The sequence below is a fragment of the Denticeps clupeoides genome, chromosome 15 (assembly GCF_900700375.1).
Source record: "Denticeps clupeoides chromosome 15, fDenClu1.1, whole genome shotgun sequence".
NCBI classification, from domain to species: Eukaryota; Metazoa; Chordata; class Actinopteri; order Clupeiformes; family Denticipitidae; genus Denticeps; species Denticeps clupeoides.
Window position 1 is genome coordinate 16,433,222 of NC_041721.1, and position 24,093 is coordinate 16,457,314.

The window sequence follows — 24,093 nt, forward strand, 5'->3', positions numbered from 1 at the left end:
CTAATGCAGCGAATAAATTATGGGTCCTTCCCAAGCTTTACATAATCACCTTGTAGGAGTTCACATAATTCCAAAGTTTAGGAATAAATGATAGTGACTGCCGCTTGTAAAAATCCTGTCTCATGTCTGGTCCTGCCTGGATCTTTTATTCCGGTTCCCATGAGGTGTTGTGCGCTTGTCATTCCCCTCTGCCTCTTCTGGAAACCGTAGACCAGACGACATCACAGACATACACGCATATAGTCTAGCGTGGGCGTAATTTAATGCTTAATCCTGTTTGTCAGGTTCAGAGCAGCACCGCTGTACACATTTTGGGAACTGTGCATGATGGCCGTATTGTCTGGGTTCCTTTTTTAAAGCTCTGCACCGTGATTGCAGATTGCAGTATGGTTGATTATATTAGAACGGGAACAATGCCGTTGGACGAGATGTGGATTGCAGTCCTCCTGTTTCTGATCGACAGCGAGGGCCATTACATTCAAAAACAATCAGCATTATCGCCAGACACAAATACAAAAGTACGGTTTGTTCCTCCAGAGAGGAAAACGAGAACGTGTGCAGACGTTTAAAAGCTGGTGATAATCCAGGTGCTGCTGAAGTCCTGAAGTGTGCCTAGTACTGCTACTGTCCAGCATCGACCACGTGTCAGGAGATATATACATCATACATTTAAAAAAAACACACACACACAGATGAGTAAACAGAAAGGGAACCCAAAAAAAAAAAAAAATCCAGCTTTGGAGATACATGAAGTTCTAACCATGCCGCGTGGCAACAGGAAGAATTGAGCATTTAGTGACTCATGGCCCAGCCATGTCCAGTGCTGTCGCGGCCAGTCGACGCCTTCTAGCTACCAGCGTTCGGGACACAGGCAGCGAGTTTTCTTGTAAAAGGGGGCAGAATTAAGCGTTATTTTTGTCAAGTTTGAATGGCACACGTCTGGCTTAGCGGGTTTAGCACGATAACTTTAAACCGGTCCTTTCCGGTGCTTTGATTTTGATGGTCAGGCCTGGTCCCCCCGGGCGGCACAGAGAAGAGCACATAGGAACGAGGGGTCAGGGGGCATCACTGCTGTGCCAGCAGGGCACTGCGATTCGCCTTCATCTTCTCCAGCCGCTTGGACAGGTGGCTGTTGCTGGCCTCCAGCTCGTCGGTGCGGTCCAGGGCGGACCGTAACTACGAGAAGGAGAGAACAAAAAACAGGAGCAATGAGACGTGAGGACCATGCCAAGGCAAGAAGGAGAGAGGGACAAAAGGAATGTTGTGTCCACCTCTCGCTGCAGCTTGCGCTTCTCCACTTTCAGCTCATCTTCCACTTTCTCCGCATTCTCCATGGCAGACTTGTAGCGGGTCACCTGACCCTCCAGCCGTAGGATCTACAATGAACGGGTAATTCACGTCTCTTAATCATTGAATACTGCAGGACCATAGATCCATTTATTATTCAGTCATTATAATTTACTTGTGTATTAACTTCATCGAATTTGAGTTTGGACAGGACCTGTGAGTACTGAGGTTGCTAAAATGCATCACATACATTTTGCTCAAGTGCTGCAACTTCTTGCTCCGATTTGACGAGCTTGAATTTGAGGTCACTTATCTGCCTGTTGGAATCCCCTGCAGAAGACACACACTCACGTAGCACATAAAGCACGTCATAAATAATAGTACGCTATGGTTGAATTCTGCTGGTGGCTCACTCTGTAGGTCGATGATGTGTGGGTCCGTGCCGTTCTGTAAGGTGTCCTCATCTGGACTTGTGTCTTCTTCCTTCCCGTTCTTCTGTTTCTGCTCTAGCTGCGCTCTCAGCTTTCTCACCTTCAGGAAAACAAGTCACCACGCGCACCATATCAACAGCAGCTATACATCATGTAAAACATGACATAACAACTTACAGCTGAGTTATTGTAATTAAAAGGTTGAGTGTTGCCCCCTACTGTATGAATTGTGTCAATGCACCACTTACAATTTAAACACATTTGAATTCAACCTGTTTTTATACAATTTAAACAGGATTAAACTGTATTGTGAATTCATTTAGAGATGCTCACCTGATCCACTAGATTCTCCCTCTCATCAACCAGCTTTCTTAGTCTTATCTCTGCAAAAAGAAATAGAACATTCAGTTGTCACTTTCCCACATAATTCTAACATAAAAACGTAATGAGGATTAATTCTGAACAGTGTTTTAATACCTCTTTCTGAAGCACTGATATTGATTTTCAGGACAGAGGAATGTGGTACAATATAATCTTTTTATAGACAGCAGCACAGTCTGAACATGCAGTATATGGACACATGCCCATTCTGCTATTAGCTTTCACCAAAAGAAGCATCTAGAGATGAATTACTGGTTGAAGCCAATAATTTACATTTCAAAACCAATGATCTGCTACAAGATCAAATTTGGCTTTGTTGGGGCTATCATATATGTACAGTATCATATATGTGAATTTCTGAAACATAGCAAGAAAATATGTATTAAGATGCACTTTGATACATTATCTTAATTAAAGTAAATGATTAGATGTCCTTATTCTTGTAACATGATGGATACTACATTTTACAGACTTACAGAAACATCTTCCTCATGTCATTTTGCAGGTAGATTTTATTAACTTGCACAGTTACATACATAATCAGTGTTATAATCAATACATAATCAGTTGACTAATACTAATAGTGGATTGTAATGGATGACAATCAAATCGATCATTTCTTTTCTAAATCGCACAGCATGTCGGCCGCTTAGAAAGAAGCTCACAGTTCAATCTGAAATATGTATTCATCAAGCCTGTGGAAAGACACTGAAAATGTATTTGGCTCATTTATTTGCATGCATAAATATAAAACTGGAGTACGGGGTGAACAGTGAAATGTGAGGTTCTGTGTAATACATATTTATTACAGTTACATCTGCATATAAGAATTTCACCAGAGTTTCCTAAGGGGAGGTGAGCAAGTCTAAGCACGACAGAAACTATTTGGCACTTTAACCCGATGCACCTGAACCCAAATCTGAGAATTATGAACACAGTCACTATAAATCATTTGGCCACAATTCTTTCATATCATTTGTAACCAGCCATAAAAAATGTTAGTTATGAAATGGAACATTCCTGTTTGCCTTTGGCCTGAAATGTAACGTTAGTCCTTTTTCCTTGGTGCTGATCTGACGTTTCTGGAGACATTTTTCCTACAATCTGATGCACCAATAGGCTGGCCTCCTCGCAGCTGTCAAGCAACTCCTCAACCCCAGTTTCCTCCAACGTTCTGGTGAACACCACCATATTCACGGTCCCTCTTTCTGCTGCTGAAGGCCCTTCAGCCTCCCCCAGTTGCTCCATTCCCCTGGTTGCGGCATGGAAGCCCTCGCTGGCACCAGCTGGCACCTGCTGCTCAGGTTCACAGGGTCCAGTCTGCAGGTTTGCTCCGGCGTCTGGGGGAATGGCCTCGGAGGTTGAGTCGAGTGCAGCTGCCGCCTGCCGATCGTCTGAGGTCGGCTGCTCCCCGGGGCGTGAAGCTTCGGGCCGAAGCTCCTGGATGACAGACGTCCCTGTCAACGCCGCGCTCATCCAGAATTGCACTCCAGCCTCCCCCGGGCGTCCTCTGGCAGGGGTAATTATGACCTCATCCCCCCCTGACCTCCTGCTCTCTCCACCGCCCGCATGACACGCCACAGGTTCAGCACGGCCGTTCCGCCCAGTCTGCTCTAGCTGTACTTCTTTATCATTACTTATATTGACCAGGATGTAATACTTCCGTCCCTTTTTAGGTATTATCTCTTCAGGGACCAGTTCAGCTCGGTTTCGCTTGAGGTCTGCAGAAAGGCCATCCTTTTGCGGTGCGTCCATTGGGGCCGCCCTCGTAAAACTTCTTTCCTTCTTTTCCTCTTCATCCTCTTCACTCGGAGAGAGGTCTTTTTCAGCATTTGGGTTTGGTAACAGACATTCAGCAGTTGGCCTGGGCCCTTCAGGGGTAGAACCTGTCACCCGGGTTCCTCTGCTCCCTGCTACTCCTGGCCCAGCCGGAAGACTCATATGAAGATCATCTGAACCAACACCAACGCACCAGTCCATATCCCAGCCTTCTCGCCATGAGCAGGCCAGCAAGTCTGGACCTTTACCTGCAAAACAACGCGGGGGGGGGTGGGGGGGGGGGGGGTTTGGGGGGGGGGAGTTTGAAGAATCCAGGACGACTCAGAATAAGTTGGACTTGGATTAGGTTGCTGCAGGGATCAGTGAAAGAGCCCAGGAGGGTTAAAAGACTTGATTTGGTGAGTAAATGATCCACATCAGAGAGCCTTTCAGCAAAGGTTTTATGCTCATAGGTTAGTATTGAAAGTTATTACCTCTGACCTCTAACCGTTAAAGGTCAAACACACAGAACTCTACTTCGCACTATATCAGTTTAATTGTCAAGTTTTTACAGCAGCTAGTGTAATTCGACCAAAAAAATAGTTTTGAAAAACGGGCCTGGTTGTCTTAAGATGGGGGAGATTGCATTTGAAGATGGTATGGAAATATGTTGTCTAAATTTGTTGTTAAATTTTTCTTAAATAAGGTTTACATAGTGGTAGTAGCCTAGTGGGTAACACACTCGCCTATGAACCAGAAGACCCAGGTTCAAACCCCGCTTACTACCATCGTGTCCCTGAGCAAGACACTCAACCCCGAGTGTGTCCAGGGGGGGACTGTCCCTGTAACTACTGATTGTAAGTCGCTCTGGATAAGGGCGTCTGGTAAATGCTGTAAATGCACATAGAGCACTTTTGTAATTATGAAGGCGTGTTATGGAATGAGTTCAGAAGACGAGTCACAAACAAGAGGTCATCATTGAAACTAGATCATTTGTTGGAAGAGGGGCGGGGTCTTACCTAACAAGCCGTCACTTAGTGAGTGGGGTTCCTGAGCCGATCGGGTAGCAGTTTCTGTGCTGATTGGTCCATCCATCACACCCTCTCCTGCTTCGCCGTTGGTAGTAACTTCAGATCCGAGGACTATGCCATGTTTCTGAGCCATGAAAACAAAGACGTTTCTGCTAACGCAAAATTTTCAGCCGATGCCTTAGACACGCTTGTTCTTTAGCAGCTTTATTTGTCTTTACTTCATAGATTTTCAGGTACAGAATAAAAAAGAGAAAGTTGCCAATCCCGTGCTTACAAAATCCTTATACTCAAGACTGGTCTTTTCCGGCCTTTTCCTGTGGCAGCCAGTAACTGGAGGATTTTTGCGATAAATAATGAGCAGAATGAGCTCTTTGACAGTGTTTTGGTGCACAGGAAGGGTTAAAGCAGGTTCGACTGCCCTGGTAACAGGATCTCCGGCGCTCGCTGCAGCTGGTGCTGGTACCTTTATCACATCTCTGAGTCTCAGCACCTCGTCCGTGAGGTCTTTTCTCTCATCCTGGACCGAGTCAGAGAATTGCTTCTGTCTTTCTAGTGCCTGGTGCACAGGAACAACCCCCCCACACGCACACAGCCATGCAGCAAAACAGCAGCGAAGAGAAGGAAGACGTGGGAAGGAGAATTGAGGAAGAGAGAGAAACAGAAGAAGATGTTGATGGAAATATTAAAGATTCCCTCCATTCTCACTTAGGCAGTATATACTCTGCTTTCATGATGTTTTTTCATGTTCTTTTTTTCTGCACAGCATACCGCTATCTTTTTCTCCCTCCACTCCAGAGTCTCCTGCAGGTCGGAGATCTCCCTAACATATCCATCCTGTTTCAGACGAAGCTGGCGAGCGTCCTGGAAGCCAGGAAGGTGGGGAGAAGAAGAGAGAAGATGGGTGAGCAGTGAAGGGATCGAAAGGGGAAGCAGGGTGGTGCAGAGAGCTGTCAGCATTTAACTAATACACGAACGGCGGTTGGTGGCCGGCATTGCGCGCGCACGCCTTGCGCTCTCACCATCAGCACGTCCTCGCTTTGCTTCAGCGTCTCCTTCACCTCAACAAACTGGAACTGCAGGATAGTGTGAGCGTGCCGCTCCCGGTCCAACTCCTGCCAAAACACACCAATTTAAAGTGCAAAATATCATCGCTAGACTGCAAAAAGCCCCTAAACTCTGGAATTGGAACTCATCGTTTAGCGGTAAGCACTAATGAACAAAACCAGTCAATTACGTCAAATATAAAGTATAATGTGGACTGTATTGAGTAGATCAGCATAGGAACATACGTAGTTAAATCTATTGTGAAATACGCACAACACCAGACATCTCATCACGATGCTGTGCCACCTAAAAAGTCCGCAGCTCTCGGTAGATGTGTTCCTTCATGAGTCCTTATCTGCTAGATTTGTGTCAACTGTGACTTCTCTGACGTTTGCTAAAGAAAAGCTTTGCATGGAGTCCTGGTGCTAATGTGACCTCTATCACTGGTGAGTTGTGATCATCTGAGTATGCGCTGAAATTGATTACACTGAGGACTCTTTTTAACGTGATTACGTAAAAGTAACGTAAAGTGATTTTATTCGATTTATAGGCAACAGGTTTACAATTGTCTAATATAATTATTTTGTTAAAGTGTTTCATTCATCTTGACTTCACCCAGACTTATACCCAGCAAGAATTGTCATTGACTGAGCTGTTGTCTCTAGGCTCATTGTTGCCATGGGTTTGAATATTTCAATAGCAATAACTGGTAGATTTTTTGAACAATTTGGGAATGATTTGTGGCACTATTTGTGCTTTATCCCATATTCAGATTAGGCTTTACCACTAGTAGATACCATTGATGCATTGGCACTAGTCACGTGCACACACACACACACACACACACACACTTTACACTAACCTTGGACTTATCCTCATACTCGCGTCTAAGTTCACACAGCTGTTCCTCCAGCTCCAGCAGTGTGTCCTTCAACGTGTCCACCTGGTACATCAGGTTGCTCTTCTCATTGTCCAGCTGCGCATTGGACACCATGGCCCTGCGATATTTCTCCTCCACCTCCACCAACGAGTCCTACGATGTAATTCAGAGTTGAAATGTTGATTGTTGGAAATGGTGATGGTGAAAAAAATATTTGTTTAATGCTAATGTGCATTCAATGACACTGCATTTCATTATATTTTTGCCCATGAATCCCCCTAAATAATCCAGTTATTATTAATATTATTCAGTGTTGATGCAATATATTAAGTCACAAATAAGAAAAATTATTTATCCAGCTGGAATCAAAGATCTCAAACTGACAAAAACCAGATGGTTTCCATGAAGCCCTCAGATATCTTATGATACACAAACAACATTTACCTTCATCTCTCTTATGGATGCCTCTGTGTCGCCCGAGATTGAGGTAGCACAGCTTCCTCTCCTGGAGGAAGCCCCGCCCAGCGAGGCTAGAGTTGCAGCTGACAGGGTAGAAGCCGTTCTAGATCCCTGCGGACACAACCAATCAGCACTTGAGTTCTGCACAAGGCCAACAATAGGCTTTTATATGAAAAAAATTATTAGGACAAAAGACTAAGAAGCTCACCTTTTCCAAAAAATCTCGATCCGGTCTCTCCTCAACCTGCACGGGAGAGAGAGGAAGTAAATCGACAGAAGGTCACAGGAGAAGAATGTGCGAGATGAATTTTAATCGGGCTGCCAAGTGCCTGCCTGGCGCCATTGGGTGCAATGCGCAAGCACCTGAGTGTGCAATTACCCAACACGGCCAGCAGAGGGTGCAAAAGAAAAAACTGCGTACGTTCCTGCCAGCAATACGAAACACGAAAAGCTACCCCCACGGTCCTTTTCATACATTAAAATAGCAGTAGGGAGAGGCCTGGGCTGCGGGTTGGAATAAGTGACTGATGAAGACAGCTCACCACTGGGCTGGCACGGGCAGAACTGGCCCTGGAAGATGCTCGGGAGCTGGAGCCCAGAAAGCCACTGTAGTCTGAGGGCTGTCCAGCATACGTGCAGGCAGGAAGAGAGAGAAGGAAAGTTGCTGTTAAGGCGACTATTTAATATTAAAGACACGAGATAACCAGCAGGCAGGGAAGACAGGACTGGAAAATGGAAGGGAGAAATAGGACAGAATCCAGGACCTTGTAACACTCAACACTAAACAATATTGGCTATTAAACATATAAGCAGGCATGTTTAAGAGACAACCTGTAGAAAACATGCTACAGAATATAGCACAACAGACAAGGCCACTTGCGAGTAACACTTGTCGAAGTGTTTGAGCGGTTTTATCGGATTTCTGTACGAAAACCCATCAGTTGAACAGCAGGGTCTCAACAGAGAGCCATGCAACTGGGATGCCAGTCTGGGCAGAGCCGTGCCACAGTGCCGCAGAGGGCATGCCAGGCTCGCCCAGAGTCGGAGGGGGCGGGCAGGACGGAGGAGAGAGGAAGGAGTTGCAGCTTACGACGCGATAGCTGGAGCCACTAAAGCGGCGTGCGCCAGTGTAAAGACTGTCCTCATACACTGAGCCCTGCAGACAGGAGACCATGTACACTTGTGTTACAACACACACTCTCACTCGCATATGTATACACACACTCCTCTTTTAGACAAGCCAGGGTATTATGCAGGTTCACACGCCTCACAGCAGACATTTTAAACATTCTGCCACAGTCTGGGTCCATATTCATGCCAAGACATGCCATACAGATGTATTTCGATCATCTGAGAGAAGAGAAAAGTCGAAATACATCCAGGATGGGCTTGCGATCAATGCATTTTATAAACTTATATACAATAACGGAAAAACAGTTATTTATTCCATAAAGGCACAACACCATGACTGTGAACATGCAAACAAGATGTCACATTAAGTTCCCAATATCTAATCCTATACTAACTCTGCCCACCACAATTCACCATCACTCTTAAAGCTCCTAACCTCAAACAACTTCAACTACAATGCTGGCATTTGTAATATTCCTGATAAACAGAAAACTACATGAAAACTAAAATAAAAGCATGAAAAATAGTTTCGGTTTAGTTTCCTCTCAGTTGTGCTCTCAGTAGAATTACAGCAGAAGCTATAACAAGCATAAACTGGTAAATAAAAATGAAAAATGATCTCTTGTTCCTGACCCAAACGGCCTGACGCATGCCGTTTTCGGACACTGGGACACATGCGAATGTATATGGAGGTGTCCTCTCATTCATGTTGCATGCAGAAGGTAAGACATGGAGATAAACAAGGCCAGGCGTAGGCTGGGGTGGGACGGGGTGGGACGACTCATACGAACGGACCCTTTGGCTTCGAGGGCGGGGCGCTTCGCTACAAAGCGTGGAGGGCTAGGGACAGGGGCAGAGAGGAGAAAACAATGTAGCCAGATTCCAAAATTTGCCAGGACTCCTCCAGGACAGAGACATGTGACGGGGGGAGGTGGAGCAAGCATCAGAGCGGGCAGGAGGGGGGCTGCAGGAGAGAAGAAGGAGATTTAAGACGAGAACGGGCACGGACCCGGCCATTTTGCGGTCTGGATGACGGCAGACTGCTGGTGCTGCTGCACAGATCTGAGGATGTGGGATTAGCCTAGAAGATGCCCAGAGACAGACAGAGGCAGAGAGAGGGGAAAGCAACAGCAAGCAAGAGGGTGAAGAAGAAAAAAGTATGAGAGGGAAGAAGGAGGGGATGAAAAAGAAATACGAGGGTTACTCTTCTGACTGCAGACTGGACACTGACGGGATCATTTCGAGTCGTTTCAAATCTGGGTACTGGCTGCTTCCTTTTGCTGTGAATTTGATAAGAACATTATGTAAAAATAAGAGTTAACATGTCTATAACATGTCCAGCATCACCTACAAATAATTATCTTTAGTGACATAAACAATAACACAATGATTCTAAGTATTAAACTATGGAACATGAGGAAATAGTCTACAAAAAAAGTTTACTTATGCAACGCACTCTCGGTATTCAAGCTGGTATCCCTAAAGGATTTACAACTGCACACCAAACTATAACTCATCCTGAACTCCAAACTCTCTAACGCCACGGTTGTTCCTTTTCCCTCAGGCCAGGAGGCCAGATGTGAAATCACCCACAGAACAGTGTGATGACATTACTACTGCCTGCCCGTAAAAAGAAAAACTTAAAATGCAACACAAACTAGTTCATCAGTGCAACTTACAGGGGGTGTATATGCATTAATACATGCAAAACATCTTACTGTCGAATATACATTGTCACACCTTGCTGTGACACTCTGTCATCGGCTATTTATCTCAGGACAAAAACAACGTATGCCCACAGTGCACCAGCTCATCAGACGCTGAGCTATGAAACGGCGATACACCAACACCACTGACAGGTAGCGGGTCCGTACGTGGGACGGTATACTCGTCGATATAATCACTGAGCTAAAAAAACAATGCATCCTTCCTGGCAGAGAGAAAACAAACGAAATATGACGGCGGCATTCATTCATGAGACAATTACACATATCACAAGTGATTTATGTCATCATTTTTGTGTGCACTAAAAGCATAACATGCTGCTCTATATGCTGCTTTTCTCAAGAAGGTGCAAGTTTGGCATTGGGGCGAGCAATAACAACATTAGCTCGAAAAAGTTATAAAGGGCAGAAAAACAAGCCCACAGTCACAAGGCTGTTTTCCAATATTGGACCCAGCGCTGAAGCAATTTTGAGCACGTGCTTTTGTGTTAACGGCCACCCATCTGGGCAGAAATGTCAAATCTTGTAACCATAACACAACCACGTCCCTCAGAAGCCATCAGTGACCTTAGTGTGCGGGGCTTGGCGAGCTCGTGGATCAGAAGTTTGTTAGGGTCATCTGGTGCGGCCGTGGGGAAGGGGAGGGGAGTGAAAGACAGGAATACTAACCCTCAAACTCCCACGACTGCCCACCGACATCCGTTCTTCATCATCTGATATCTGCAAGTCAGACAGACAGAGAGCTTGAGACCTTGACCTTTGTTTCTGATCCAGCACGAACTACACTAGTGCTCATGATGTGGCCGTGAGAGTGCGATAAGGGAAACAGAAGCAGATGACAGAGAAAGTAGCAGAGATGAAAGGGTGGCTGATAAGAGAGATACAAACCGAGGTGTTTTTCCGTGAGTGGCGGGAATACCTCTCACTCTCTTCCTGGAAGGCCGGGGGGAGAAATGAGGAAAGAGGAGGAGAAAAAACAGGGGGGGTTACAGATCGAATGGCCAGAGAGGTTCTGGTGCCCAACAAAGGAGCCAGCAACGAATGAACAACCAACCAAAGAACACCACAGTGCCTTTTGGTTGTAGTGACCACCACAGGAACACCACAGTCATGCAGGCAAGCATCCACCATTTAATAACTCTCCCAGGTTATACATAAAGTCCAGCAGACATTTCAACCAGCAAAAGAAGAGATCTGAAGAAGCAGACATAGATTAAAAGAAAAAAAAATACACTCATGAATTTATCTGGTGCTCTTATCCAGAAGTCCCTCATAGGCTGAGCTCTCGACTTTCTGTGAAGGCTAGACTAGCCAGGTCTGTTGAACACGGAAAACACGTGCTAATATGTGCCATGCAGCAAAGTTAGAAATCAAGAAGATTCACTTATGTGATGTGTGATGTGAGTTATGTGACTGAACCTCAGAGCAGATTTGCTCATTTATAAGATTTTTTTACGCTGCAAATTTTTGGTTAAGCAATACATTGAATCAAATACAATGTCCAAAAATATCAATCTACAGGCTCACTTTCACATCATTCTCATTTATTTCAACAGAACTAAGACATGCACAAATAAGACTTAACATGTTGAATTACGTGAACTAAGTTGTCAGAAAAAAATCCCGCAGAAGGCCTAATTTGCCCTCCAGGATTTTGCAATGTTTTGATGAAAAACGATTATGCACATTTGACCGATCCCTGTGAATGCACAACATTGTAATTTTGTCCAACCACTTTCCGGTCAATCTAATTAACCATGATTTAATATCCTTTTATACATTTACCGCATATATCAGACACCCTTATCCAGAGCGACTTACAATCAGTAGTTACAGGGACAGTCTCCCTGGAGCAACTTAAGGTTAAGTGTCTTTCTCAGGGACACAATGGTAGTAAGTGGGATTTGAACCTGGGTTTCCTGGTTTACAGGCAAGTGTCTTACCCACTAGGCTACTACCACCCAAATAATAATAACAAAAATATAATAATAATAATATTATAAAAATTTTATTCAAATGTCTGCATGTATGTACATGCTCTATACACACAGTTTGTATAGTTTGTAGCACAGATTGGGGAGCATATATAAAAGAAAGACGTTTTTTCAATTTCTTTCGCTGTTTGCCTGCAAGAATATTAAATGCTCAAAACAGACCACACATTTCTGGTGCAACTATTTGTTTCATTGTTAACACTGTTAAAATAAAGTCCATAGCTTTTGTTAGCCAATTTGGTGGTATCTCCTACCTACTGCTGGAAAAAGACGCCCTGAGATACTGTCAATTCTGTAAGTATTTGTTTCTCTCCTAAAAAACGCCATGCGGGGTCATGCTAACATCATATCCTATCATATGACATCATATCTAATAGCTGTGGATATGGTTTCAGGCACATGCCAGAGTACGTGGATGACTAATGGTCCTACCATCCACTGTTCAATATGGCCCCATTTGCTGTCCGGCCCATAGTATTTCTGAGGGAAGAGAGCAGAGGAAGAGGACACCAGGAGGAAGGAAGACATTAGCAGTGTGAGATAGAGAGAGGCAGTGGAGTGAGTTAAGATGATTTCCTCTCGTCCACATTCGGCTTGCTGAAGTCGAGTGAGCTTTCCCTCAAACTCTGTTAGCTTAGCATCGTAGTCCACCAGCTAGGCTAAGCAGAGTGTCAATTAAGGCCAGACGACTCGGGGGAAGGCGGGTTAATTAAAACGTAGGCCTATTCCATCCACTTCCATCCACTCATAAAGAGATGAACTCTCTCACGTTCTCCCAGAATGGTTCAGAAATGGTTGGCTGACTCAGATCAGTATTGTTCGCTCTGCTGGCCGAAGGATTATCCTGCTTACCTGACACATGCATTAAAAAGGGAATTCTCTTCTCTTTGCTGAAGGGTTTCATCACATCCTTAGTTAACACTTGTTCAGTTAGGAAGGAATTAACTTGAAAAGCTCTCTCTTAATATAAACCAACCAACCAAACACATTACATTATTTACTTAGGATCATATGCAGAATGTTAACCCCAGTATCTAAAGCAAAGCAAGCATGCAGGCCGCCATCATAAAGCTTTAACATAAGTAATGTAGATCAAAACCCCTGCATCTCATCTAAAACACACATCCGTGTTGGTGTACCGTTTAGATACACAGAGAGAGCAGGAAAGAGAAAATCTGCAAAAGAATGCAAGAGGGCCTACCTTATGGGCCTGATCGATCTTAACGTGGCAGAAGAAAACAAGGGCCACGATGAAAGAGAGGAGACAGAGATACGGAAAGGGCAGAAAAAAAGGAATGGAACGAAACGGTTGGTTACAAAAGGGAGAACATAGTGCTCATGAACTTTTACTGTACTGTTGTTCCTGGCTGTACTTAAAGAAAAATCACATAATCCACTTTGGGGTTTCTGTAGTAGCTTTAAAATACCCAGCGTTGCATAAATTATAACCATGTGATTGTGAGTGCATGTGGCCTCATACGTGTGATCTGAGATCACCATTTTAGCTGATTTAGGAACAACGCAGACTTTAGAGACCAAACTATGGGTAACAGCAGACAAGCAATGCAGCCGTTCTTAGTTTTAATGGCAATTACGAAGAAAGCAGAAGTTTTTACCTCTTTTTGTTGCCTCTCCAGTTCCCTCATTCGGATTTCCCTGGCTTCAGCCCTTGCTGCACGCTTAGCCGCCAAGCGGGCCTCAGCCTACAAGAAACACACGGAGACGGAGACAGAGAGAGAAGGAAAACAAGGTAAATCCAAGTACTCCAAAAAATTAACCATTAAAACAGATTATTCCAGAATCCCATGTCGGAATTATGGACCTGTTTTAAATCTGAGAGACGGATGGGAAGGTTACCACTGGCAAGAGAGATTTCATCTGACTGCCGAAGGTTGCAAGCCTGCTCCGGCAGCAGCTAATAAAGCACAAGAAGCCAGGAGGGATGAAAGAAGCTTTTGATGTAAATTCAATTAGACCTTCTTCAGATCTGCCACGGAATGGCTCTGTGAATATTCCTTACAACGTCACCGTGATCTCGTCATTGGGGCCATTGTTTAAGCGCGCCATCCACCCTGTGGTAAACAACTCCAGCGGCTTTCAGAACTTTTAAACCGGTGAGGTCTACTGGCTTATGCGTTATGGTTTTTAATTGGTTCTTAAGGAATTTAATGGCAACCATTCATGTCATTCCATTTTCATGTTTTAAAATAAGGGTTGATACATTTATGCCATTTTATCAGACGCCATTTTCTGTAGTGACAGGAACAGTTCCCCTGGAGGCACTCAGGGTTAAGTGTCTTGCTCGGGGACACCATGGAAGTAAGTGGGGTCTGAACCTGTGACAATACTTCTGGTTCACAGGTGAGTGTCTTACCCACTACTACCACCCTGAGTCTAGATCTGAACCTGACATGCTGCTGGCTTTGGAAGTGTCACATGGTCCCGGTGACATCACTACTAAAGTATCTCACACTGCACCTCACTCTCTCCAACCATACAGAAGGAAATGTCACTTCTCATGAAACATCTGGAGCAGACAGTATCCAAGTGGAATGTTTAGTACTGATTATCTAACATTAAATTATAGAAGCACTATTAGAATAATTCTAGTAGATTCAACTTCAGTTTCATTACACAGAGTTCCAGTACAAAGGCAATGAAACGCAGTTTCACAGCTATGTTAGCATGTCACTATTTTCCATTATTGCATGCAATGAGCCATCAGTCTCCTAAAAAACACTGTGACCCTATTAAAGGTCCCATGACATGAAAATGTCACTTTGTGAGATTATTTAACATTAATACGGGTTCCCCTGGCCTGTCTGTGGTCCTGCAGTGGTTAGAAATGGTGATAGGTGTAAAGAGCCATTCTGCTTCACCGTTCAGAGAGCTGGAATTTCTCCCCTATGTCGCCATAAGGGGAAAAGTTACCTCTCGTCCAGAATTTCCCACACCTCCCCTAAAAAAAAGTTACTTTTTTTTCACCACATTGCAGTTGCTTGGTGATTGGATGTAAAAATGTGGACTCAGTGGACTCGTTTAATTGTTTTCTTGCTGATGCTTTACTTCTATAGGCCGCTCACCTCCTTGTCCCCCCCCCTCTCCTCCTCATTAGCAGTTAAAGCTACAGACACTGAAACGGCGCGTCCTGGGAAATCTCATTGTTGGACTGGATCAAAGTCGCTGTAATTCTGCACCAAGGCTGAATTTCGGAAAGAGACTTCAGATACAGTATTAGGGGACACTAAGATTGATATAAAAGCAACTTTGTCATGGGACCTTTAAAAAAACCAAATTGATCATTATTGTAAAAAAAATCTATATAAATTGTCTTGGCAATTGTCTATATAGATTATCTGCTCAGCCCTAATGACAAGCACGTCTGCAGCCATTAGGCACCTCAATGCCCCTTGAGACCTGGTCACTAGCCACTAGGGGGCAACATTTTCTGTGAAAGGGCACAAGAGCACACAGGAAACGGGGCCGGAATGAGCCAGCGATTCTTAACCCACAGACAGCAGGCGTGCCCACGAGGTACTGACCACACACAAGGCCAACCGCTGTTATTTTCTGCTGCTGAGTACCACAGGTTGAACACGCCTGACAGTCCTCACGGCCTGCAGTCTTTTTCTTTAAACCGCATCACTATGTGGCGGCTCGTGGGGCCGTTGGGTCCCTGCTAGTGTCCCTTTGTGTAAAGTCCGTCACATCTCATTCCTGTGAGGGGCTGTGAAAGGGCCACTGGCCTACATTCAACCAGTCACAGACAATCAGTTGCCCTGTCAGCAGGCGGTGAATTGAAAACTCTTATCTCCCTTCACACAGAACAGAGGTGCGTGCCGAGCCAAAATAATTAAAAAAACTGCTGCCTAATGCTGCCGGCAGTTCTGATACTTTTCAACATTACCAGACCCAGCCAGAGAGATTCCCAAAGCAGCACTCTGTTTTTACGAGAGGTCTTGACTAATTTTGATGCTGAAATGAGATCTTTAATTGAGACTATAAACCGAGGCACAGAACAATAGAAAGGCGGTTGGTCCAGAACAACACAGGAAGCACTTAAATAGCTGCCACGAAAAAATTACTGTTCATCCCAAAATACTTATTTGTAGAATTGTGGGGGCAATAATGGCTTAGCGGTAAGGAAGTGGCCCCGTAATCAGAAGGTGCCACTGAGGTGCCACTGAGTAAAGTCTCGTACCCGCACACTGCTCGCCGGGCACCATGGGAACACATTGTGTGCACCGTGTGCTGTGCTGCAGTGTTTCACAATGACAATCACTGGAGATAACAGCATCAAATCATGAAGGGTAATTCAATAATCACACAAGTCTCCATCCAGGAATTCCATTACTAACTAAGTACAAATGCATGTGATGGGATCCACGCTGTTGCCAAGGGCCTCAGATCAAAGGCGGCTTGGGGAAAGTATGGTGGTGTGATAGAGTACGGTAGTCTAATGACTGGCTGATCCACCAGCTGGGGTTTGCTATAAAATCTCTGCTCCAAACCAAACTGAAATCCATCGCTGGCTACTCACAGCCTAGCAGTATATCTACGAGTCTCTGTCTACAAATAGCAGGATTCATAATAATGAAATGCCAATTCAGCAATGCTCAATGTATTGTGCCATGTAATTTAAATTTAAATATGTGCCGTATAATTTTTTGTTAACAGTCTCACACAACAACTTTTTTACACCAGCTCACATCTAAAGACAAGACATATTTTTGCCAAGACTGTGGACATTGCATAGTCACTATTTACAAGACGACTATTCGGTTTCCCATTTGCCAGTTCTTCTCTGTTAGAGCCAGAGCTCTTCTGTTGGTTGCTGACAGCACACGCCACTATTTGCATAAGCCAAGACTAAAAGACTTCCGATAATGTGAAACATGTTTCATGCCCCACAATAAATGAGGTGACAGAAGTGCGCCACGACTTCTCTGTAACCCTGAATTCATTTGAAAATCATTTGGTGGCCAACATTATGCAATAATGCTGATACCAGTTTATCATTATATTGACTGATTGATTTATAGTGGGCACGGTGTTGTTCCTCCACCATGTTGTCTAAGAGACGCACAGGCCAATCAATAGCACTAATTGTTCAATTAAGCAGTTGGAAGCACAGAGAAAACCAGGACTGTAGTGGAGGGCCAGATACAGACCAGCAGGAATATATACTAGATGGAATGCTAAGTTGTTGTAGATGTAAAATAGGAAAACAGTATCATATGACCCCAACAATAGGATAACGTACCCCAAATGGCTTCCAGGTATTCAATAGAACCCATGCAGTGAATGGAACAAATGAGCATCTGAGACTCCTGACTCCTCCGCTGAAACACCGGACAGGCAAACACACTGCAGCTGTGCAAAAACATATTAAATCCAGCCCTGCTCCAAAACAAACCGCTGGCTCAGGCCAGCAAACTTCCTGCGTTCTCAAAGGGAGACGCAGAACAACATGTTGGAGCATTAATGAACATCCCCTCTGATTATAATTACATCTACGTGTCCATGTTTAAAGATGATGCGAATTCATGTTTCTAAGTATATACAATTTGAAACAACAGGTACACGTGCACAGAGGCAGGGATTTTATAGGATTACCTTATGGCATTGGTAGCAAAGATTTCAAACAAAAGAGGTTTTTATACATAAATAAGAGCATATGTCTCACTGCACCGCCACTCGAGAAGATCGTCTCAACAAAAAGAGCCGTTGAAAGTGAATGTTGCGTTAGTGGATGACGTTTGACTGAGTGAGAATCAGTAATGACATCAGAAACCTTGACTTATAATTAGCATCTGACAAGTGAGAATTCAATGTGGCAGATGTGAGGAAGAATCATTATTTCTGACCCCAGGGATGTTCTCGACTTAAAAATTCAGTGATGCGCTGTTGCTTTGCCCGGACCGCCAAGGCTATATTTTCAGTTCAGAAGTTCCACTCTTTGGTTTTCTTTAAACACCGCCCTGTGAAAACAAGCCACTGTTTGTTGGCCTCCGGGGAGTTGGGAGCCTAGAGGAGCTGGCAGAAAAATCTCACCCATTTCCAGAGCCAACTGCGCCGGGCTAAAAGCAGAGCTGCCTCGTCCTCCAGCTGCTCTTCCCTTTACACCCAGTCAGGACCCCACCAGCCTCCCCAGAGGAGCCGTAAGGAACCATCTTTTCGCTGCCAGATTCATTTCAAGGCCTCGAAGATGGTAGGGGGAGGGTTCAGGTTGGATTTCTGCGTGTTTTCATTGCGACCTGTTAATGTTAATGTGTCCCAGCCTTTAGCTCTTTTGTTGCATTCTATCCTTCTCTCTAACCCAATCACCTCCCAGTATGTGGACGTTGCATCCAAAGGCAGAATCAGTAAAGAAGTACATTTTTTTGGTAAATTCAAGGTAAACTGCTTATGTCAGGAAGGATTCTTTAGCCCACGGTAAATAGCGCTCCAAACATCTCTAACCACATCCTGACTGTGTGGTCCAGAGCTGGCGCCTTCTCCCTGCCATCCAAACATGGTTGACCAGTCAGCACAAGGACGCCCGCGGGTAGAGTGAAGAACATGACAGAATCGACGGACCAAACCCCGGGTCTGTTTTTAGCCACACCAAACCAAACCGAGAGCCTGATGTGAACCCAGTCCTGGAGGTGTGAGGAACACACCATTCACACACTCACACCTATGGCCAATTTAGAGTCGCCAATCTACCGTAGTGCCTTCGGGCAGCTGGAGTAAACCACAGGACCCAGAGGAAGCCTGTGCTAGCCCGGCACGCCACGCAAAACCGTGCGTCTGCGTTCCTTGGCATGTTGGATGAGCGATCTGAGCGGAACCTGGACGAACTCATCTGTAGAAAAGGGAAGAAAAGAAATGCTTTTACCAACGACTGTATCACCAATAAATAAAGACGGAGACTGACGTGGCAAGATTAGGGAGTCACAGGGAGAGCCGCGCCTCCCAGGCCAGGGAGCCCAGACTAATCCGCCTTTAAAAGCTGCCATTCCCCCATTACGCACCACTTCCGCCCAGCCTGTCACCTCAGTCTACCCAGTGGCTTTAATCAGGAGCTTATGGCGGCAGCAATCCAACCGTCCTATTAACTCAGGCTGCCCTTCACGTTGGGCCGATGGCCAAGAAAGACACACACGCACACGAAAAAAATGTAATCATAAAAACTGTCCCTGTGTGATTTACTTGGAAGCCTGTATTTATTTTCCTGGCTTTGGTTCTGCTCTGCTGTTCATCTATTACGATCACTGGAAGGAAGAATCTATGAGATCTTTTGGATGTGAGAAGATGGAAAAGACATTATCGCAACCCTCATGCAGCAGAAGTAGAGCTTGATGCGCAACATTTTTGATGGACGCTGCTGATGCTGCTGAGGGGCTTAAAGGATGCAGGTCACTGGGACAGAGGCATCCAAATCTGTTTGAATTGGGGGCGGGTAGTTTATCGGGGGGGAAGGCTGGCTTTTCCGCAGCCCCGTTTCAGACAGCCAGCTGTCAGTCCGCCAGTAGGTCATCCTGATCCCCGGTCAATTATAAGCCACGCCCACTTCCACACCAAGCCCGCCTCCTCTCTTGGGCAACTAGCTGACGTTCAAAGCTGGTCATGTGAGGCCATTGGAGTATGGAGCAGAGCAATACGCTTGGAAGAAGTGTCAAGCAGCAGGAAAGCGTTACGTCGGCTAACTCAGCACTCTGTAGATGAGTTTCACATGCTAAATGTGGGCCCAGCAAGTAAAAAAATGGTAAATGGCTACATGATGCAGTAACAGCTTCTGCATGGCAAAATGGTAACGTTGAGTTCGTTTATTAAAACTCAGATGCCTTTGGAGCAGAGCTCAGTCCCCTAATATAACACAAAGGTACTGCAACCATCCGGGTTTGGGCAGGTTTGGGCTATATCCACTACCAGATGCTAATTACTATTCATAGAGATGCTATAAGTCTGTAATTGGATTTTATTACTCAGTCCTATCAGCAGACTGATCTTTAGCCCATAGCTGTGACTCTTGGTGCAAATAAAGACAGTCATATCGGCAAATATGTGACATGTAGATGAGAGTCACCACCCCCAGCTCCCAGACTCGGTAGAAGACAGAAGGCATTTCTTTAATGTTTGTATTATTTAATGTTTAAATCATTGTAGCGTTTTATGTCCCCAAGCTTACGGGAATGGCAAGTAAAATCTTCAAAAAAGCAAAAGGACTTTTGATCCATGTGATCCTTTCTGTACCCACAATTCTTCATGCATTTGGGCCTTCTTTGCATATGTAGACTCTTGCTTTGGACAATTTGAAACCGGACTCGAATCTGCGCCGTGAAGCAAGGGTGGCAAGACGAGAAGCATATGAGGAAGATCAGGCCCCAAGTAAACAAGGAAAAAAAGGAAAAGTCTGTATGTTTGAGGTGAGGAAAATGTCCTGGCATCCTACTGGCCAGGGAGCAGTGAAACAGGCCCCTCCTACCATAACAAGGCCTAGTGGAAAGTAGCTTGACAGACATTAAACTTTTAAAGGTCATTATTGCAATGTGCAAAGTTCCCCTCATAGCCAAACAGACAGAAATAACCAGATAGACCTACTGGCCCTATACATCCGAGATAGTACAGGTTTGTGGAAGGAATGTGTATTGTTTCGAAGGATCAGAAGAACTTTGTGTTTTCCCAGTGGGTGGAGACTGGCATAAAGAACGTTCACACGAGAACTGATGAGTCTGAAGAATTTTCCGATACCAGCTCCAAACATTCCCCACTTGCGCGTAAAAATGAAGGAAGTGATTGTTTTTTCACACGCTTTTTTAACAATCACCAGGTCTGTCTGATTAATGATTTCTGCACACCATCGAACTCAACAAACACGCGGTAACAGCAGACTTCTCACAGCCTGCAGCTGTCCTGTCGATGAAAGAAATTGGACTTACAAGGCGATAACCGCTCCTGTAATAAAATAGGGGGGGGACTTAAGTGGGCCTTGTGGAACTTCGGGGGGACTTTGGATGGAAAAGTGGACATGTGAAGGTTTGCTGAGAGGAAATCCTTTCCAGATGTGTGGTCAGTGGACCAGTTGTGGTGCCAGGGGCTTATCGTCGGCTCATTAAATGTTCCTTGAAGGAGAATTATACAAAGAGCCTTAATTGTGGAAAAAGTGCATTTTGTCTGATTCTCTCATCATCGCAACAATGAATGCGAATTCATCCAACCCCAGTGAGTTCTGCACGGCCTTGCAAATGTGACCAATAGGCTTCATGTCTTAACCAATCACTGCATTTAGCCATTTAAAACCCATGTATGCAACCAAAGCCCATTTCCTTGTTTCTGGCCGTGAAGCTGCAGGAAGTCGTGGCAGAGACATCATTTGTAAAAAAAAAAAAAAAAAAGCATTTACCAATAACAGTTACCACTAAAGATTAGCAATGTTTTATTCTCGCTGGAACAACTTTTCATTTTTAGTAAATTAAAGCAAATGGAACCCAAAAATCCTGCAGAGGCTGAAATATGCTGACGTCATCACGGACTGGTTTGAAGGGGGACTGTAGCCTGTAACATCTGGACAACCTAAACCAATCCAGTGACTGTCTGGAAAGAGTTTGTGTCAAATGAACTCACCGTCCAGTCTCCGTAGACATGACTACAGCCTCGGAGGCGTCTCCACGCTACACACAAAAGCCTACAGAGCAAGGCGTGACGTCACACGGCTCTCCCTCTGACGTCACAGCACCATGGGAGCGTTCTGGTTCTGTTCTGCCTGTGGCCTACAGGAAATGGCCCGCGCAGTCCGTAACCAACAATCGCCACATTCTTCCCCTCCTAACGTGCCCACCCAAGTAGGTCACGTCGCACCGTGCCTCGGCGTCCCTGCCCCCCCGTAATAATGCGTCTTTGTGCGGGAAAGTGAAATCGGCTTTGCGTTTAACGCGTCACCGTTTCCACGCTGCCTCGGCTTCCTGACTGTGGGAATGATGTGAAAAACGAGGAAAAAAATCCCACTCTTTACCAGTCGTAAAAAAAAGCGCCTGCTCGTTTCTGTGCGTGGAGCGAAGAGAGGAGCCACGCAGCAGCACGTCGCGGCGTGCGTGGTTTTGCGCAATATGACAGCAGCGGCCGCCGGATATGCATGGACGTGACAGCACGTAAAATCACGACACACTCACCTCCCGAGCGATCTGACCCAGCGCATCATCCTCCGCAGCCATCTTCTCCCGGTTCGGGATTCTTTTCCTCCCCGTCACTTGGGTCCCCATCCTCGGCAGCCTTATTATTCTGTCTGTGGCCGAGCTGCGGTAATTTCGACGATCTGGACAGACTCAGCAATGCAGAGGAAGCGTCCAGGCGCGGGGGGCAGAAGTCGCGTCGAGAGGAGCGGTGTCGCGATCGGGGGATGCGACGCGCGTCCAGTCGCACTGGGTCATGGCGAGTCTTCTGGGCTCACGCGTCACCCCAAGAAAAGAGAAGCGCCTGTTGCTGCTTACTTGAGCGTCACCTGGTTCCATCCGAGAGAAAAGGGCGTCATTTCACGTCTCCCTCGGGACCCGCAGAGGCGGGTCGCCCATCCCGACCCGTACCCGACGCTGGGAGCAGCAGGCATCGGGATGAATGGATACGGGAACGCCGATCCCGGGGGTGGGCGGGGCGTGCGGACCGGGGGCGGGGCTGGCCTAACCGAGGCGGAGCCTGACACTATCACGACGTTCTCATGATGATAATAACTAACCCAAAAACAACAACATAAACCCATTACATTGAAAAAAATGTCTTCATTTCATTCTTTCTATAAACAAAAACTATAAAACTATAATCCATGTCATAATAGGGTTACATTATAACATTATATTAAATCGGAATAATCTCATGAGTGTAGGTTTGTTTATTGAAATAGAATGTCATGTCTGGCTCCTCACCTGCAAACGTTTCTAAAGCTGAAGAAGAATTTGCCGTTTAAGTATAATAAAGGGCATCTGCTTAATGTTATGAAAGATCAGGCTGTTTCATATTTGGCTTGGATTTTTATCAATCACTCCCGGTTTAATTGTTTTCGACTTTGCCGTGAAACGCAGGTGAATTTATGTTTGATTAGCGTCCCCTCGTGTCCATTTTAGAGTGTTGCAAGTCAATTTTTGAGACGCCCTTATACAAAGCGACTTACAATCAGTAGTTACAGGGACAGTCCCCCCCTGGAGACACTCAGGGTTAAGGGTCTTGATCAGGGACACAATGGTAGTAAGTGGGATTTTAACTTGTTATCTATAATACTATACTGAATACTGAACCAGCACATATAATTATATTTCTTTGTTGTAACAAGATATGACATGATAACAGAATTGGTCTGGCATTGCTTGTAAATTATGCTGTGCAACAATTTGTTTTAATTTTAATAAATAGCTATATTTGGAATAAGGTCAACCTGTGAAAAATGAGATGTCATCCATAACACAATGCTGAATACGCTGAAGATTATTTGCCCATTATATATCAGACAAATCCGTCCTTATCTGTCAACACAGGTCACTAGATACTTGTTCAGTCCTTAGTAATCTCACGACTGGACTACTGTAACTCCCTTCTAGCTGGTCTACCACTATGTACCATCCGACCTCTACAACTCGTACAAAATGCAGCAGCATGACTGATCTTCAACCTTCCCAAGTTCTCCCACACCACCCCTCTGCTACGTTCCCTCCACTGGCTCCCAGTAGCTGCACGCATCAGGTTCAAAATACTGATGCTGGCCTACAAAGCCAAACATGGAGTAGCACCATCCTACCTCACAGCCCTTATTACACCCCGCACTGCACCTCGTATACTCCGAGCCTCCAGTACTGCTCGCCTGGTCCCTCCATCTCTGAAGGTAAAAGGAAAACATTCATCTAGACTCTTCTCCGTCTTGGCCCCTCGGTGGTGGAATGAACTTCCCCTCGAGGTCAGAACAGCTCAGTCACTGAGCACCTTCAAACGGCAGCTCAAGACCTT

General features: G+C 45.2%; 1 protein-coding gene across 19 annotated transcripts; it reads right to left on the reverse strand.

The window, feature by feature from the left end:
• Window positions 1-243: 243 nt before the first annotated feature.
• lrrfip1b (leucine rich repeat (in FLII) interacting protein 1b) lies at window positions 244-22,736 on the reverse strand. Of its 19 annotated transcripts, none has more exons than XM_028954381.1 (21): window positions 22,275-22,736; window positions 13,737-13,823; window positions 13,322-13,339; window positions 12,553-12,600; window positions 11,015-11,059; window positions 10,796-10,846; window positions 9,198-9,242; window positions 8,362-8,427; window positions 7,814-7,891; window positions 7,480-7,515; window positions 7,257-7,382; window positions 6,795-6,965; window positions 5,908-6,000; window positions 5,657-5,749; window positions 5,352-5,444; window positions 4,877-5,012; window positions 2,052-2,101; window positions 1,701-1,818; window positions 1,538-1,617; window positions 1,272-1,376; window positions 244-1,176 (listed from the first exon to the last, which is right to left on the reverse strand). In XM_028954381.1, the coding sequence occupies exons 1-21, from the start codon at window positions 22,362-22,364 to the stop codon at window positions 1,066-1,068; spliced, it is 1,740 nt and encodes a 579-aa protein (XP_028810214.1). In that variant the 5' UTR covers window positions 22,365-22,736; the 3' UTR covers window positions 244-1,065. The 19 variants fall into 19 exon arrangements, with proteins under 19 accessions (XP_028810214.1, XP_028810212.1, XP_028810213.1 ...); XM_028954379.1 differs by lacking the exon at window positions 9,198-9,242 and adding an exon at window positions 9,412-9,483; XM_028954380.1 differs by lacking the exons at window positions 9,198-9,242; window positions 13,322-13,339 and adding an exon at window positions 9,412-9,483.
• Between the last annotated feature and the right edge of the window lie 1,357 nt (window positions 22,737-24,093).